General features: G+C 45.3%; 2 protein-coding genes across 5 annotated transcripts in view; one reads left to right on the forward strand and one right to left on the reverse strand.

Annotated features, from left to right (window-relative positions):
- Positions 1 to 6006, forward strand: part of LOC140391876 (anoctamin-7-like) — a 173690-nt gene extending 167684 nt beyond the window's left edge. For all 4 annotated transcript variants that reach the window (XR_011935201.1, XM_072476868.1, XM_072476869.1 and 1 more), the window contains one exon: positions 3918 to 6006. The gene's annotated coding sequence lies outside the window, so the exon portion shown is untranslated. The remainder of the gene's footprint in view (positions 1 to 3917) is intronic.
- Positions 6007 to 11982: 5976 nt separating this feature from the next.
- Positions 11983 to 18055, reverse strand: c1qtnf9 (C1q and TNF related 9). The gene is made up of 3 exons (XM_072475913.1): positions 17890 to 18055; positions 16151 to 16213; positions 11983 to 12807 (listed from the first exon to the last, which is right to left on the reverse strand). Exons 1-3 carry the CDS (start codon positions 18053 to 18055, stop codon positions 12038 to 12040), a joined length of 999 nt encoding a protein of 332 aa, XP_072332014.1. The 3' UTR covers positions 11983 to 12037.
- Positions 18056 to 18905: the final 850 nt, after the last annotated feature.

Here is an 18905-nt window from a genome sequence, read left to right on the forward strand (position 1 = left end):
GAGCTCAGCAAGTTACCCTGTCCAGACATCGAGCAAAGATTGAGGGGGAGACGATGGGGAACACCTCCATTAATGGCCTCTTTGAAGATCAGGTACAACCGCCCCCCCCCCCCCCCCCCCCCAAGTCAGGGATCCTTAAATGTCCTCTCCCTTCCTGCCCTTCAAATCATGGCCCCCTACACCCCTGTCCCATGCCCATCACCGCTATTCCTCCTCCTCCCCCGCCCCCCCCCCCCCCCCCCCCCCACATCACACACACACACACACACACACACACTCACACACCAGAGCCTCGTACCGCAACACCCCTGGCCAGTAATTATTTGTAACTTGTCTCTGGCACTTTTACTCTGTAATCCCAGCAGTGGCCACCAGTCCCAGTTGCGCTGCTAGTAATAAAGAGCATCTGGCCACTCTGAAGTGAGGGTTATAAGAGAGAGCGGGGGTTGGAAATCAAATCTCCAGCTAATTAATGCTGTTGCCTTGATCGGCAGCGATGCAGAAACTTGGCCATTGGAAAATTTCTGCCCATGAGCCCATAATTCAGGCTACAGACGAGTGTTTCACTGAGGAGTGGTGGGTACACTGTGAGAGCTGTCATCTTTCAGATATGATGTGAACTAAGATCCTGCCTGCTCTTTCAGATGGATGTAAAAGATCCATGAAAGTAATACAAGTGCAGGATGTTTCACCTGCATGATTACCACATTCAATTGCATCATTTATATTTATATTCCTATTGTGAACTGTGAGGAGGATAATATAGATTTTTAAAAGTACATAGACAAGAAGGCAGAATGGGCAGACAAGTGGCAGATGGGATTCAATGTCGGCACGGTAGCACTGTTGCTTCACAGCACTAGGTTCCCTAGTTCGATTCCAGCTTGGGTCAATGTCTGTGCGGAGTTTGCATGTTCTCCCCGTGTCTGCGTGGGTTTCCTCTAGGTGCTCCGGTTTCCTACCACAAGTCCCGAAAGACGTGCTTGTTAGGTGAATTGGACATTCTGAATTCTCCCTGAGTGGACCCGAACAGGTGCCAGAGAGTGGCGACTAGGGGACTTTCACAGTACTTCATTGCAGTGTTAATGTAAGACTATTTGTGACATTAATAAAGATTATTATTATTATTTATTTGTTCCATTCCAGCAATTTTTATTTTCAAATAATGTTAAAGTGGCTGAGGTCAATTTATTTCAATAAACCAGAGAACATTCTCCATGCAGAGAAATGTGAAAAGATTGGAGGGACAAATATAAAACAAATTGCACAATTCTAACGGGGGTGCAGGAGCAGAGGGACCTGAGCGGAGATGTGCATGAGTCCTTGAAGGTGGCAAGACAGGTTGAGAGAGTGGTTAATAAAGCATGCGGTATCCTGGGCTTTATTGATAGGAACATAGAGTACAAGAACAAGGAGGTCATGTTGAACTTGTATAAGACAATAGTTTGGTCTCAGCTGGAGTATTGCATCCTGTTCTGGACACTTTAGGAAGAATGCAAAGGCATTGGAGACAGTGCAGCAAAGATTCAAAAGAATGTTTCCACGAATGAGGACGTTCAGTTATGAAGATTGGAGAAGATTGGACTGTTTTCCTTGGACTAAAGAAGGTGGCCAGGAGATTTGATTGAGGTATTCCATATCATGAGGGGTCCAGAGAACACAGATTTAAAGCAATTGGTAAAAGAAGCAAAAACAATGTGAGGAAAATCATCTTCACACAGCGAGTGGAATGCACTGCCTGAGAGTGTGACGGAGGCAGGTTCAATTGAAGCACTCAAAAGGGAATGAGACTGTTATCTGAAAAGGAAGGATGTGCAGGGTTGCGGACAGAAGGCAGGGGAATGGCATAAGGTGAATCGCTCATTCAGAGAGCCGGTGCAGACACGATGGGCCAAACGGCCTCCAGAGCTGTAACAATTCTGCTATTGACCTCATTGCCACCCACCAGATCTTGCTGTGTGAAATTCGCTGCTGCCTTTTTCTACCTTACAACAGTTCCTACGTTTCAAAATGACTTCATTAAGTATAAAATGCAGAATTTGTGAAAATTCACTTTATAATGAGAATGTTGTTTTATCAAAAACCTAGATTTTTGACATGTTCTTCAAATAATCTGAATATTAGAGAGTTTGCTTTGTTTTTCTCGTCGATAAGAATAAGGACACTTTGAATATTGCTGAGCAGATGATTCTTTAACATAGGAATTTCTTGTTGCTAGAAAAATGTTCATGACAACAGTGGAACAATTGTTGAAAATAATGAGGCAACAAACATTTCTTATATTTCTGAAAGGGCACTTTGGCAATATTTGTTTGTGTGGTACGCTGGAGTTCTGCAATACTCTTGTACTGATTTTGAACAGCAGAGGTGGAGTGTTGGCAAAACTTGCTTAATCGTGTCTATTCAAAGGCCTCGCAGACCATAACATTGTCATAATGACTCCATTCAAACTTCTGAAACAAGGACACAAGGAGGGAACATGTTAAAATGAGAAAAGTGTTGATTATACCACATACTGCAAATGATAGACAACATGCAAGAACATGAAGGAGATAAGGGAAGCGACAAGCAGAAAATGCATTTGTAAAGCATTTTAGTGCCATGTTAGCAACAGTTTTTAAAAATAAATTTAGAGTGCCCAATTATTTTTTCCAATTAAGGGGCAATTTAGCGTGGCCAATCCACCTATCCTGCACACCTTTGGGTTGTGGGGATGAAACCCAAGCAGACACGGGGAGAATGTGCAAACTCCACACGGACAGTGACCCAGGGCAGGGATTCGAACCCAGGTCCCCAGCGCCATAGGCAGCAATGCTAACCACTGTGCCACTGTTAGCAACAGTTTTAATGTTTAGGCATGTCAAGAAAAAAGGTCACCACACAAAATACCAAATAGGTTTTCAGCTGATGACACAGAAAAACTATAGTGGAGACTGTATGGTGGGGAATTGATTTTCACATTGCTGAATGGATGTAAAGCTGCCTTTACGGACTTCCTACCCGCTATGAAAATCAGATGATTTCCATAAAGCTGACATACGCACCAATTTACATGATTGCAGTGTTCAGCCTGTACTAACCCCATTGCTGAGTGGCTGCACACCTCAGCAGGGGTTGCAAAATTGTGAGTCTAGCACCAGTTAAAAGTAACCTGGACTAATACACCTCTTAAAGGAGAGGTTAGTGGATAGATTAGGTGCAAGAAGCCATACAACAGAAAATACCCAGTAATAGCACCACATGGTAGCAAGGGGTCTCTAAGATTTACCATGCTGCAGTTTAGTCCTTGGTCGAGGAGGTGCAGAGGAGGAGTGATGTTATCTATCTGCAAGGGAACATCAGGCCCTTCAGGCAAACTCTTAGAAGAATGTAGGATCTGTGAGCCCTGGTGGTCGTTGTCAGGAGTCAAGTCCTGACCTGGATGCAGCGCCACAAAAAGTTCACACAAGAGGTCAAGGCTAGTGGGTGCATTTTCAAATGTCATGACCTTTCAACTGCACCACTAGCCTGAGTTATTGCGCAATACACCACATTGTTATTGCTCACCAAACAACAATCTATTAATCAGGACTCATACCTAACATTCATAAACCTCACCTCACCCTCAAATTATAACTGCTGCAAACCTCACAGCCACATTGGCCAAAACAGATTATACTCGATTCACTGACACACTTCCCTCTCTCCTGCGCTGGCGATAACAGTTGCTATCGGCGAGTGGAGAAGTTAGGAGTGCAGTTGGTTTCACTTCCCCTAGGCAGTGAAGGCAATAAAGCTAAGATTCCCACTCTTAAATACATTCATCGGGCAATGAGTGCGGTGGGATCTCTGACAGCACCAAAACATGATCTGCAGGAGAAAGGGGGAAATTGAAAAATAAATAACAGTTATGTGATTCCTTTATTTTTTTACTTTAGATCTAAAGGAAGAGACAGAAAAGGAGTACGTTTGTTCATATATGTAGCCATCACTGAACAGATGTCGGATCTGCACTGAAGTTGAATAAACAAAAGATTGTAAGAGAAAGTTTACATGATCCTCCCACAATTAACTGTGTAAGGTGCAAGTTAATGACCAAAAAATAAATAAAATACTGTAGGGAAACAATATGTCCCTAAGTCTCCAACTGAAAAAAAACATCGGCAGCGGAGAATTGCAGTTGTCTCCTGCTCATGGTGGAAAACTGAGGTTTGCTCATCCATAATTTTTTGATGTGCATTGTTAGCCATTGAAATTCTTCACCTCACCTGTGTTGGTGACTGCCTTATATTAGATTCTGTTCGGCCTGATTATGCATATCCAGTATTTTCTGCTTCAGACTTGCAGCTTTTGTTTTGTTTATTTTATACCTTTTAAAATCAGCCGTTTCACTTTTACAAAGTCACAAATTCAGACTAGTTATCTATACTGGAATAGGACATTTCAAACAGCTTTAAAACAAGTGTTAGGCAGTGCCAGTTCATTAAACCGTTCTTGGTGGAAGAGCTCATGATCGAGCTGTATTTTTATACTTTTAGCCCAGTGCAAACCCAGTCTGAACATAATGAGCAAAAATTGCTCGGGTCACAAGGCACATGGTCAGGAAAATTCTCGCTGGCAGCTCCAAAGCACAATCGCACGCTTAGAAATGCCGTAGTGCTGGCACATGCAATGTTTACAGTATTCTGAAAAAAGTATTTTCTCTCCATTGCAATTCATATAATTACAAAAATCGACAATAGTACTGTAACAACATTTCTGAAGATATGCACCACTTCCAGAGTAGTATTTCAATTTTCTATGTATGATATTTAACTATTGTTATATTATTATACATTTGTCATTACAATGCTTTTCTTGCAGACATTAAAAAGAAGCCTTGTTCAATAATTGTTTAGGATTTCTTACTTTGACTTTTTTAGGAATTGTTCTCCTGTTGCAGTATAGCACAGTAGATGATATAACTGTAGGAATTGTACTCATAATATGGTCCTTATTGTTAATAAGAGTTGTTAGGAAAACAAAGGTAGTTTTAAAGGATTTATATTTATATTCGTAAACATTACAAATAAGTATATTTTAAGGGCGGCATGGTGGCGCAGTGGCTAGTACTGCAGCCTGCGGCGCTGAGGACCAGGGTTCAATCCCGGCCATGGGTCACTGTCTGTGTGGAGTTTACACATTCTCCCCGTGTCTGCCCCACAACCCAAAGTTGTGCAGGTAGGTGGATTTGCCCCGCTAAATTGTCCCTTAATTGGAAAAAAATAATTGGGTACTCTAAATTTAAAGAAATAAGTGTAGTTTTAAATAGGTTCAATTTAATGTTTCTGTGTCTGGAAGGGACCTATAGTTAGATTCATGCTGAACAAAGGTGTTTGGGGGTTGGTTTCAGTTCCAACTGCGATAGCTTCTGTGTGAAGAGTAAATATAGTTGCTTGGCAGCTAGAAGCCCTTGTAAGGGAAAAAACTTTCCTTTGTTCTTTAGTTTAACTGGAAGTCAGGGAAGTTAGTGCAGATAGACCGCCGGAGAGGGAATATCTCCCGCAATTCTGCTAACAGAAGTTGGAGACAGGGAGCCAATGAAAAGGCAGCTCTCATAGTTCTACTCAGAGCACTAAAATGCAACAAAGCAAGCTCCAGATGAACTACAGGACGGTTGGTTCTACAAAACCTGGAAATAGAACAGGATATTGTTCATGGGCAATACAGACAAAACTGAGAAGAGATCGGCTGGTGAGAAGTTACGGGTGGAATTCTCCCCCCCCCCCACGCCGGGGGGGAGAATCGCCGGGGCGCCGCGCGAGTCCCGCCACGCCGACCCGGCACGCGCACGCGATTCTCCCACACACCCCCGCAAACCGGCGCGGCGGGAATCACGGCTGGCCGCTCGGAGAATCGCCGCTCGCTGTTTGTAACGGGCGAGCAGCGATTCTCCAGCCCAGATGGGCCAAGCGGCCTGCCCAACACGACAGGTCCCCACTGGCGCCGTCCACACCTGGTCGCTGCTGGCGGGAACAGCGCAGGAACGCTGGGGGGGGCGGCCTGTGGAGGGGGAGGGGGGTTCCTGCACCGGGGGGGAATCAAAAGGGGTCTGGCCCGCGATCGGTGCCCACCGATCGGCGGGCCGGCCTCTCTGAAGGAGGACCTCCTTTCCTCCGTTGCCCCGCAAGATCCATCCAACATCTTCTTGCGGGGCGGCCGCGGGGTGAACGGCAACCGCGCATGCGCGGGTTGGCACCGGTCAACCTGCACCTGCGTGGATGACGTCATTTACGCGGCACCGGCCGTGTCATTTACTCGGCGCCATTTTTACGCGGCGCCAAGACCCAGCGCGCGTAAATGACGCAGCGCCGCTCATAACCCCCCGGGTGCGGGAGAATAGGGAACTGGGAACGGCCTCCGACGCCGGAGTGAAACACTCCGGTTTTCACTCTGGCGTCGGCACTTAGTCTCCCGATGGGAGAATTGCGCCCTAAGTTTCTGAAAGTTTCTAAAGTAATCATAAATGTATGGAATGTCTTACCACAGTCTACAAAACAAATTTGCAAGTAATTGGGACGGCAGTATTGGCTGGATATCAGAGTTGGTGTTCACAGTGGAAGTCAGTCAAGACAAAGGAATCCTAAATGGATGGTATGAAATCCTGGAGTGAATTAGGTGGTAGAAGTGGAGCGGAAGTTCCAAAGAGTCCTTTGGAAAATGTGGAGTGGATTTTGAAATACAACCTGCTAATGGAAATCCTCACTGCAAGAGAAGGTATTAAAACATATTTTTGGGAGTGGAACTTGGGAACTCTCATGTCACAATCATCTGGGGGGGGGAATTCTGAGGCGATATCCACAGAAACTAATTTAGGTTCAGACTGGACTGTGTGTGTTTGATTACAGCCAATCTATATGTTTTAAAGACGGACTTTGTGTGCTAATGAAACCATTGTGGCTTCAAATGTACTTTGTCATCTGTGTTAATCATAAAACCTGTGTGTATTTGTTAACCTAAGGGGGGAAATAAAGGAATATTTTATTATAAACCATTTTTTCATGTTTAATAATTTTTTTCCTTGTTGTTAAAACTAATTAGTAATCCTGTTCCTTCATGTTTGAAAAAAATTATAAGTTACATTGAGCCAGGGTTCCATTCTGGGATCTTTCTGTCCCGTTATAACATCAACTCGGATCGCAACAGAGGGCGTGGTTCAGCAGCCTTATCGCGCTCAACTTTGTGTCGGGTGAGACTATAGAATCTCACGAGATTTGCGATGCTCGAAACATCTTGCAATCTGGATCTCGCCCTCACTGGGTGTGACCCACATCAGCATATTTAATTTAAGTATACGTCCGCCGGATTCAACCAGTGCCCAGGACTCAACGAATGTGCCTGAGGGACCTTGTCAGAGTGCCATTTAGTACTGAGGCCATAGGAGCTCTCCCTCTGGGACCTAGGCATCTTGACACTGCCACATTGGCATCACCAGGGATCAAGCCTCTCGGGGGGAGGGGGAGGAGAACTTAATAGGCAGAGGGGGTTGGGGGGAGTAAGGTCCCCGGGGGTCTCCCAAAGCTTAGGGGTGAAGAGGGGAGTCTAAAACAGGGCGGCGGCCTGAAAGGGGGAGGGGGGAAGATCAGAGCAGCCTTGATCTTATTGTCACAAGTAGGCTTCAATGAAGTTACTGTGAAAAGCCCCTAGTCGCCACATTCCGGCGCCTGTTCGGGGAGGCCGGTATGGGAATTGAACCCGCGCTGTATAGACCTGATCTTTATGCCTCCCAGGAGCGATTTGTTTGCCAATCAAAAGAATAATAATCGCTTATTGTCACAAGTAGGATTCAATGAAGTTACTGTGAAAAGCCCCTAGTCGCCACATTCCGGCATCTGTTCGGGGAGGCCGGTACGGGAATTGAACCCGCGCTGTATAGGGCACTACATCTGGTTAGATCAAGGTACACATTATCATGATGATTGCTGCGGTTTAACCGGAGAAAAACCTCTGTCCGGTTTTGGGCACGTTTAGCAGCGTGTTTCTCAGTGCCTGCAGCGCTGACAACAACACCGTTGTTTAACGGCACTTTGCCATTTTGTTTGGCCTCAGCGAGGAATGCCCCACCGAGGCTGCAGTTGCATCAGGAAGTGTATCTGCCGATGGGGGCGCCATTTTTAAATACCACCCCGATCTTTGGACTACCCTCAGTCACCCCAGCACAGCTTCCGGACCCCCCTACTGCACCTAACTTACTTCTTACTGGGCCCTCGAGCCCCCCTCACCCCACATCTTAAGGGCATGGCACCACCAGTCCTGATCCCTGTCATGGCAACCTGGCACCCGGATACCTTGGCACTGCCAGTTTATGGAAACCAGAACTGAACGGTGTCACGGCAAGGTGTCTCAGGCAAAGCTGTTAGTTTCTGGGCCCTGGGAGAATCCGGTTTACACATATTTGAATGGGGCTAATGGGGATGTAGTGACGTAGTGGTATTGTCGCTGGTCTAGTACTCCAGGGACCCAGAGTCATGCTCTGGGGACCCGGGTTTGAATCCCGCCATGGAGAATGGTGACATTTTAATTCACCCGAGGTCAACGGAACTTTAAATAGTCCATCAAATTCTCTGTCCCGCCAGTGATGGTTCCCACAGTGGGCGGGATCGGAAGATTTACCCCAATGTAACTGATGTCCAAGGTGATTAAGAAGGCATATGGCATGCTTGCATTCAACAGTCGGTGCATTGAGTACACGAGTTGGGAAATCATGCTATATAGAACCTTGGTTAGGCCGCATTTGGAGTATTGCGTGCAGTTCTGGTCGCCACATTATCAGAAGGAAGTGGAAGCTTTGGAGAGAGTGCAAAGAAGCTTCACCAGATTGCTGCCTGGTCTCGAGACTGAGGTGAGGTTGAATAAACTAGGATTGTTTTCACTGGAAAGACGGAGGCTGAGGGAGACCTGATAGAGGTCGACAAAATTATGAGGAGCATAGACAGGGTGGATCGTCAGAGGCTTTTTCGAAGGGTGGAAGTGTCAAATACAAGGGAGCACAGGTTCAAGGTGAGAGGGGGAAAGTTTAAGGGAGATGTGTGAAGTAGGTTTTCATGCAGAGAGTGGTGGGTGCCTAGAACGCACTGCCAGAGGTGGTGGAGGCAGGAACATTAGCAACAGTTAAGAGGCATCTGAACGGATACATGAATGGGGAAGAATTAGAGGGATACGGACTGAGTAAGGGCAGAATTTTTTTTTTAGTTAGGGCATTATGATCGGTACAAGCTTGGAGGGCCGAAGGGCCTGTTCCTGTGCTGCACTTTTCTTTACTCTTTGATAATACAACTACCAATAACATCATTTGGTAGTTAGGAAGCTCTTTTCTTCAATGGTAGATGTTGAAATTGTAACAGGCAGATTTCAAGAAGTGTTTATTCCTTGAATCATACTGAGTCCATCAGTCAGGCCACAACTGGAGTACTGTGTGCAGTTCTGGTCATTATGTTATAGGAAGGATGTGATTGGCACAGGAGAGGGTGCAGAGGAGATTCACCAGGATGCTGCCTGGGCTGGAGGGTCTGAGCTATGTGGAGAGATTGAATAGGCTGGAGCAGAAAAGTTTGAGAGGGAACCTGATAGAGGTGTAAAGGATTATGAGGGTCATAGAAGATAGGGTGGCTAGCAATGTACTTTTTCCATGAGTAGAGGGACCATTACCCAGGGGGTATAAACTTAAGGCAAGAAATAGAAGGCTAAGAGGGGAGTTGAGGAGAAATTTCACCCAGATGAGTGTAGGAGTCTGGAACTCACTGCCTGAAATGGTGGTTGAGTGATAAACTTTGATAACATTTAAGAAGTATTTAGATATTCACTTGCGCTGCCATAACCTCCAGTGCCAATTACTGGAAAGTGGGATTAATAGTCAGATCTTTGTTGATCCGTGTGGACATGATGGGCCAAATTGCCTTTTTCTGTGCTGTAAACGTCTAAGAATCGAATCATGAATCAGATGTAAACCTGTTTTTTCAATTCTGTATTGCTTCTCCGATGGATCAACATCTTCCTTTGTTTTTGCCAGAGGTGGGTTAAGATCGGGACCGTTCACGTACCCAGCAGTGACAACTCGGCAACCAAATTAATATACATACAATTTGGAACGGTAGAAGACCATGCCGACTGACCTTGTGAATGATCCACAGCCTACCCTCTGCCAACCAACATTGTGTAACCAGCAGGTTAGGGGTGGTGGCCTCACAACAGGAGGTTGGTGCATCGTAAATGTAGAAGGAAGTCACACAGGAGGCTCCTGCTCGAGGCTTGATATTTTAGAATGTAATGCCCGGTACCAAGGGCAATTTTCCGATAAATAAGTGCAGGAAGACATAAGGAAGGAGGGGGTGTCTAAAAACCAAAAGAAAGCCGCCGTGAAGAGGGGGGAAAGTGAAGGTTCGCCGTCAAGTGAAAGGGTCAGCCCGGCAACTGAAAAGATGGCGGAGGCTGGGTCGCTGGGTGGGGCCGCATTGTTAACGGCAGAAAAGATGACCGAGGTGATGACATTGGAACTCGAGAAACAGTTTGCAAAGCACAGGGAGGTGTGGAGGAAGGAAATGATGATGACACTGAATGTGCTGGTGGAGGAGGCGATTACCCTGGTGGAGGAGGCGATTATCCTGGTGAAGGCGACGGTGTCGACGGCATCGGCCGAGGTATAGGAGCAGGGTGAGAAATTGAAGGGAGTGGAGGAGGCTGTGTCGCAATGCAGCGATCAGCTGACCCCGATGTGTGAGGAGCTGCAGAAGGTGGTGGAGGCCAACAAAGGTCTGCAAGCGAAGGTGGAGGACCTGGAAAACAGATCTAGGCAACAAAATCTGAGAATCGTGGGCTTGCCCAAAGGGGTGGAGGGCCCAAGGTCAACTGAGTATTTTGCCAAGATGTTGGCGGAGCTGTTGGGGAAGGGAGAAGATCCCTCCCAGTACGAGCTGGATCAGGCTCATCGGTCGTTGAGGCCTAAACCGAAGACAGATGAGCCGCCAAGAGCAGTGATTATTTGTTTCCACAGGTACCACATGAAGCAGAAGGTCCAGAGTTGGACGAAGCAGAAGCGGGAGGTGCAGTGGGCTGGAGCTGGCATACATATATACCAGGACTTTACTGAGGAGTTGGCGAGGAGGCGGGCAGCGTTCGGCCAAGTGAAGACAGCACTGTATAACAGCAGGGTGCGGTTCCGCATAATGTACCCAGCTAAGTTGAGGGTGACCTACAACTCCAATGACTTTTATTTTGAGATGGTGGAGGCGGCGGAGGCGTTTGTGAATGCTGAAGGACTGGGGCAGAAGTGAGAAATGGGACTGAGGACTGGCCTTGGACCGAGGGTAGGGGGATGGAAGATTGTATATAGTTGTATTTTTTTATTTCATGTTATATGCGTTAAATGGGGCGAAGCTGCCTATTTGGATAAGGTAGGAGTTGGGATTTTTTGTAATGACGGTTTTCTGGGGTTTGTGTGTTTGCACTGGTTTTCTTTTGAAGGGGATTTCTTTGTTTTCCTGGGACCGGGTGGGACAAGGTGGGGAGTGGGGCCACATTAGCAAACTCAAGCTGGCTAGTGAATGGGAGTGTGTGTGTGGGGCTGCAACCATTGGAGCCTGGTCGAACAGGTTTCGATGGGCCTAGGAGATGTGAAACGTGGGGGGAGGGGACAGATACTGGCTGAGGTGTCTTCGAGAGGAAGTGGATGGGGGGGATTCTGGGAGTGGGGGAGGGGTTTGATCGTAACAATGGGATGGGGAAGGCCATGCCCAGAGGGCAAGGCCCGGAGTTCTGATGATGGCAGATAGAAGGGGCTGGGGCGGGGGTGGGGGGGTGACAGGGAGGAGGGTGAGAGACTGCCGATCGGGAAGTCTAACCACTTTAAATCTCCTGATTACTCTAATGTGGGGAAGCAGACCAATTTTCACACAAGGCACCTGATCAGCACTTAGACAATGACCAGTTAATCAGTTTTTAAATTAAATTGGTTCTTTATTCTCTTCACTCAAAATCTGAATAGCTACACTTCCGATGAAGTGTATCCAGTTTCTTGATTCTTTTATTCAGTAAACAATAGAAACCCAGTAAAAACTGTATCATCATCGTGGTCTGCAAACAGTCCATTATAAGAATCCCCACCAATTACTTGAAGCCACACTTGATCCCCAGTTTGTAATTGCAATAGAGTGCCTCCCGAAGCCTGATCCTCACTGTTCTGATAACTATCAAATGTATTGAGAATCGGCACTCCATTCTTGTACAGGGCTACTCTTACGTGTTTGACATAGACAGTGATATGATAAACAAAATAATAAACCCCGGAAAATACACATGTAAATTTTCCTGTGGAGAGGTCATAATGATTTTGGTTGTTATATAAGATTTTTTCAAACTTGATTGGACTGCCTGAGCGAGGCCACTTGGAAGATCCTGTCAATCCAACACTAAATGCACTATTCCTTATTGCTGCATTCTCCCCAGTCTTCCCTTTCTCCCCTACATCTCCTTTCCTTCCTCTCTCACCTTGAATTCCAGGATGTCCTCTGGGACCTACGCCACCTACTTCTCCTTTAGGTCCTCTGAGGCCAGTCGACCCAGTGGGGCCTGGAAAACCAATATTCCCCTCAAGTCCAACAACTCCCTTGTCCCCTTTTGGACCTCTGGGTCCTAAGTCCCCTTTTGTACCCTGGCGTCCTTGCAAACCTAGTTCTCCCTTTTGGCCTTTGTGGCCCAGTGGTCCAGGAATTCCTTTTGGTCCTAATTTTCCAGGAATTCCTTTACTTCCTTGTTCACCTCGTCTTCCTTTTACACCAGGTCCACCCAACGGCCCTGTAGTCATAAAAATAATGTCATTTTTTAAATGCCTTTTCTGTACGTCTATATGTTCACACATAACAATACGCAGATAATAAAAAGTATATTTTCATCCTTTATAATAAGTATTGAAGTTCTACTATTTCAGTTGAAGAGTCATATTTGTTCATCATTGATACATCTAGGTTTCTTCCAATCAAATTCCTATCTCAAGGTAGTCCTGGCAGGTAGGAAGTGGCTACTTCAATTAATACTACACTCCTGTATACTTCACCTGATGCCGCTGTCTATGTATGTGCATTGTGGACCTTTTGTTTCCCTTATGTATTTTGTTTTTATTTTATTTTATTTTCATGTACTAAATGATCTGTTTGAGCTGCTCACAGAAAAATACTTTTCACTGTATCTCGGTACACATGACAATAAACAAATCCAATCCAAATAAAGGTTCTACTGGTACTCATGCATATAGCTGTTGTAAAACATTTGCTCACTTTGGACTCCCCCAAGCCTTATTAAAACACTTTCTATGGCATTGAGAAAAAAGGGCAGGAAGGAAGGGGAGCACCTCTTTTGGGGGGGTGCCTTCCATACCTTACCAAGATGTTCCCCCTTTCCTTCCTCGCCCTCAGCTCTCTAAAGCCCAACCCCCCCATTGGCCCTCTTACACTCCCTAGACTCTTGCATTCTCTCCCACCAGAAACATCAGGGACTTACTTTAATAAGGACATGGGGAGTCCACACCGAGTAAAATAAAGAACTTTGATTTATTTACAATAATGACAGTAATCTATGTACATAACACTTAATGGATTCCCCCTTATCTGTTCTAATTCAATAACAAAATCCAATAAACCAAAGCCCCTTTGCGAGGGCGTGGCCCAACACACTGTATTCTCACTTGAATGGGACTGGTCCTTTTCCTGAAATTCTGATCCAATTCCAAACAGCAGATTCAAACTCCTTCCGGAAAACAACAATATCTTTAAAGTTACCAAGGCACTCAGCCACAACCAATGGGCTTTTTACTGGAACAGCTTTTAAAATGAGAAAACAGGCAAAACACTTCTTTCTCCTTCTGCAGTCCAGAGCAGTCAAACTGAAACCGCCTCTCACCTCACAGCCACAGCCCAATGTGCTACAAGTCACATGATGAGAGCTCAACCTTTCTTAAAGGAACACTCATATGACAATATATACACATCCCGCTACCGGATTTCTTCCTGGTCCGTGCCTCACTGGCCGACCTTTTATACAATGCTAAATGGAGTTTCCCGCCCCTCAGTGGGGAGCTCGTACTCCGTGAGCACCACAGGGCAGATAATCTTTCCCCCCCTGTACATCCCGTGCGGGATATTACACTTTAACGTTTTGCGATAGCCATCATTCTCCTTTGTGCTCCTTCCTGCAGTCCCAACAGCACCCACTACTGAGCAATGGGATTGGCCGGCAGCTATTGAGAGTGGGACTTCCTCCCACTCAGGGGGTGGAAGTCTCAATCTCAATCTCAGCTGGTTTTTCCTGCTCCCAGCGTGGTACAGCCGATCAGTCGGCTGCCAGCTGACCTTCCTAATGCAGCCCAATAGGAGTCATATCTTTCCACCATCAGAAATAGCCAGCAGCACTGTAAACATTCCCTCAGTTCACCCTCTGGACGGGTAGCCTCTGCCATGTTGTCCCTGCCTCAAGCAAAATAAGCTGTGAGAGCACATCAAGTAACCAACCTGACACGCCAATTTGCAACTTTGCATGAGATCCCTGATCCTAACCCACTCTTGCAGGGCAGTCATCTAATATTCTTCAATCACTGACCACCTAAACTGATCACCTCTCCCTTACATTTATCTGCTTCTCTGACTTCTTTGTGCAGTTCGTTCCACACATTCATCAGGCCAGACCAGACTACCCACCCAACCAGACCTGACCAGCTCCCGACCTGACTACCTCTCCTTTCCTGACCCAATTACTCTCCAGCCCACATGCCAACCCATCCGCCTGCCAACCTACTTACTTGCCACCTCTCCCATATGTCATCTCACCCACTAATATATTACCTCCCTGTCAGTCTATCACCCTGCCACCTTGTTTACCTGCCACCTCACCCACCTGCCACACCCTCCCCGTCTGCCATTTCAACCACCTGCAATTCTGCCCACCTACCACGCCACACATGCACTCATTCATCCACTCACCCATTCACTAACATTCATGCTGGACTTGTAAATTTGCCATATGGCAGCTAGTGCCCTAAAAAGGGGGCATATCTTGCCATCTCCCCAATGCAACAGCGCTGCAATGGAGTTCTCTGAGGGATGCATTTCTGGAGAAACCAGGATTGGAGGACCCAGTGAGACATGCAGAGCAGGGTTGAGGTTTGGAAAAAATTGAGTGGAGGGTCAATTCAACAATGTTTGCCACTTCGAGTAAGAGGCGAACAATTGTTTCAATCTGGCCCAGAGATTTATTTTACTGTCTGTGCGAGTGCACATTGCTGACTGAGCTAGTCACATTGGACTCTGTTTATTAACCCTCTGACATCCTTTTTTATCGGATACGATGGGTTTTGTCACATGAATTCTGACCAGTGAGTGAATTCTAGTCCTCTCTGTGACCCAGCATTGCTACTGCAGATCCTCAGGCAGTTGAATATTACAAACAAAGCCCGGTGGACTCTGTCCTTCTTCCCCTCTCAGCTTGTCCTTTGCTTGTGTAGGTTCCTCTGAGAGGCTCTGGGACGTCTTTCTCCCATTAATAGTGATCCACCAATTGCAGATAAGTTCAGCGGGTTCCATAGGGGAGATAATGCACTCTCCAAATTCCTTATTACTGGATTTTTCGCAGCTTCTTAATCTGTGGCAGACTTTCCGTGCACCAGGCTGGCTAAATCTATTCCGGGATAGGTGGAGGAATGCTCTGCAGCTGACACCGTGCATTGAAGCCACAATGCACTTGCACCATCATTTTTGGTTTACAGCTAGATGTGGTACACTGACAACTTGGTACAATTTGAGGCTGCAGTCATTAGGAGTAATTTCAGGCTCTCACATTCAATTTTTAGGAATCTAGTGTTAGGTTCAAGAATTCAAAAGAGCAGAAAACGTTTGTTGGGTCAATATTCTTAACTCTGGTCATATTTTTTGTAAATATAAATCATTAACTCGATCTGATAACCAAATATTCCTATTCACATTCTAGTAAAATATCGTAAAGCACAGACAGTATTGGTAACTTCTCTAAGCTAACTATATCTCACACACCCATTGGGCACTCAGGGGCTGGGGTGGGTGGCCAGTGGGTGCGCAGCAAGATGGCCGCCATAATGGGGGCAGGAATTCAGTGGAAAATATTAGACTCTTGCCTGGTTCTCCGTGTTCGCCTTTCAATCCCTCAGGGCCTGGAGGTCCAACTTTCCCAATATCACCTATTGTTTTATCACAGAATCGCGAGGTTAGTGAAAAAGTTAGAATTCTGCATGACATCACACGAAACTGAAGAATCTGTTCCAACTAGTTAAAAAGCTACTTTAGTGGTGCTTAGAATAATAACCTTCTCCATATTAACACAGGGGTATATGTCCACCTTCAGCACTTGGGCAGTAACCTGAGGGAGCAGATTACCCACCTCTTATAGAAGAATACAGTTTCTAATACAAGCAGTAGATTCTCTCAGTCTTCTCTATGTGAATGCCATCCAGGCTGTGAAGGTGGACATTTACTCAACATTTGATGTCCATGTGTTCAGCTGAAAGTAAGCCAATAGGAGGATTTACCACTATTTATTTATGTATAAATTGCCCATAACGTTCCTATACTTTTTCGCTGGAAAATTTTGGGATAAATCTTCATTTTCATTGCACTGACCCTAGTCTGATCACTCCCCCATTATAAAACAAAACTAGATTTTAGGGAACTGATTGGAATGAAAATGTATTGGTTTCTATAACAGGCCAGCAATTCACTCCGGCAGATCACCGCATATACAGTAAGGATGACTACTATTGTGACTTCTTCTTATCATGAAAATCGCAGATAGATTTGCATTTTAGCGCCCTTTTATTAGAAAATTATATCCAATGTTTACACAAGTATTCAAATGTTGAAATTCCTTCACACAATGATTTTAGCCCTTTTACAGCATGCTTTTCCAGAATGTAGAATGGCTAACTGATGTGATCAAGATGGAAAATTCGGGGCAGCACGATGGTGCAGTAGTTAGCACAGCTGCTTCACGGCAGTGGGGTCCCGGTTCGATCCCGGCTCTGGGTCACTGTCCATGTGGAGCTTGCGCATTCTACTAATGTTTGCATGGGTTTCGCACCCGCAACCCAAAGATGTGCAGGGTAGGTGGATTGGCCACGCTAAATTGCCCCTTAATTGGAAAAAGTGCACTCTAAATTTAGGAAAAAAAAGATGGAAAATTCAATGCATTAGTGTGAATGGAGCACTGAGCTTTATATTCCGTCAACTGTAAACTGTGAAAGTTAAAAATAAACTAAATTATGGATCTGAGGTGAGCATTCTTAGCAATGTTGACCTATATCATCATGATTTTCAGGATTCTTGTATCTGTAGGTGGTTTTCACTGTTTTGAATATTGTATGTAATAGTGACTGGATATGCGGTGTACTGACTTACAATTACAATATTGTCTGTCATATAATGGCTAGAATTGACCAAAGAAATTCTGTCATTTTGCATGTAATATCAACATTAAAACCAGCACTGGCTTCTCAGTTAAGAAGTAGCTCAGTAAAATATAATACACAGTGAGTCATTTCTCAACTAAGATAGTGTTCAAGTTTCATATTAAGATAACTAATTGTCAAGAAATGTCTAAAGCTCAGTATTGCTAACTTGTGAAATATGGTAAAGGCATGTTTGCAGATTACTCTCCCTACACTAGGAGGTCTTGTGGCACAGTGGCACCTCTGGACCAGAAGCTCCAGGTTCAAGTCCAACACCATGACATGTTGGCCATGGAAGGAGTGCCATAACATGTTTCAACGGGCTGATAATCCGCTCAGGAATCCTTCTACCCCTATTCCCCGAAGGGAAAAACAATGTGTGTGTGAAGAAATGCTTCAAAAAAAAACTCTACCTGTATCTCCTTTGTCACCCACGGAACCATCTCTCCCATCCCTTCCCGGCATGCCATTGTGACCAGGGTTTCCTGGAATTCCAGGATGTCCACTGATACACACCTCCTTTTTAAGCACCTCAGTGTTTACCAGAGCGATCAGAAGAAATAGTGACCAAATCTTCATTCTGGATTCAGATCCTCTACATCAGGGCTTCACAGTACAAATCTAATGATAACAATCAGAACAATCTCAGTAGAGGGCACGGATCTATAGAAAGGACCAAAAGACTCAAGAGAAATTATTACTGCATAATTATTTTTGAAATAATTACAAATAAAGGACAAATAAATGACTGAAATGCATGGAGATATATTGAAACGTATTTCACAAATCTGGTGATAAATGGCAAAACTATTTGTTAAACCACTGAGGATGGGGAAGCAGTGCGGAGTGGTATTGTCACTGGACTCGTCATCCAGAATCCCGCCAGGGCAGATGGTGAAATTTGATTTCAGCAAAAGAAAATCTGGAATTAAAAGTCTAATGATCATGAAACTGTTATAACCTGCCTGCTTACCACTGGCTGTGTCCTTTTATATGGGTTTGTGTAATGCCCCCCTGTGGTAGTGTCACGTCTGGGTGTGTCGTGACTGCCCATTGGTCGTGTCCTATCTTACTGACCTATTGGTTGAATGTTTGTGTGTCATGATGTCTCTGGTGCTCCCTCTAGTGTCTAGCTAGGTGTAGTGTATTTATATTAACCCCTTGTGTATTTACAGTGATGCATATCACCACAAACTCGTGCTAGATTCTTCGTGGCCCTCACAAAAGAAACCATTGTCAATTGTTGTAAAAAACCCATCTGTTTCATTAGTGTCTTTTAGGAAAGGAAATCTGCTACTTCTCACCTGGTCTGGCTCCAGATCTACAGCAATGTAGTTGACACAGAGATGCCCTCTGAAATAGAGGGCAGTTCAGGATGGTCAATAAATACTGGTCCAGCTCGCAGTGTCCCATGGAAATGAATTTAAAA

This window comes from Scyliorhinus torazame, chromosome 15 (genome assembly GCF_047496885.1).
Source record: "Scyliorhinus torazame isolate Kashiwa2021f chromosome 15, sScyTor2.1, whole genome shotgun sequence".
NCBI lineage: Eukaryota > Metazoa > Chordata > Chondrichthyes > Carcharhiniformes > Scyliorhinidae > Scyliorhinus > Scyliorhinus torazame.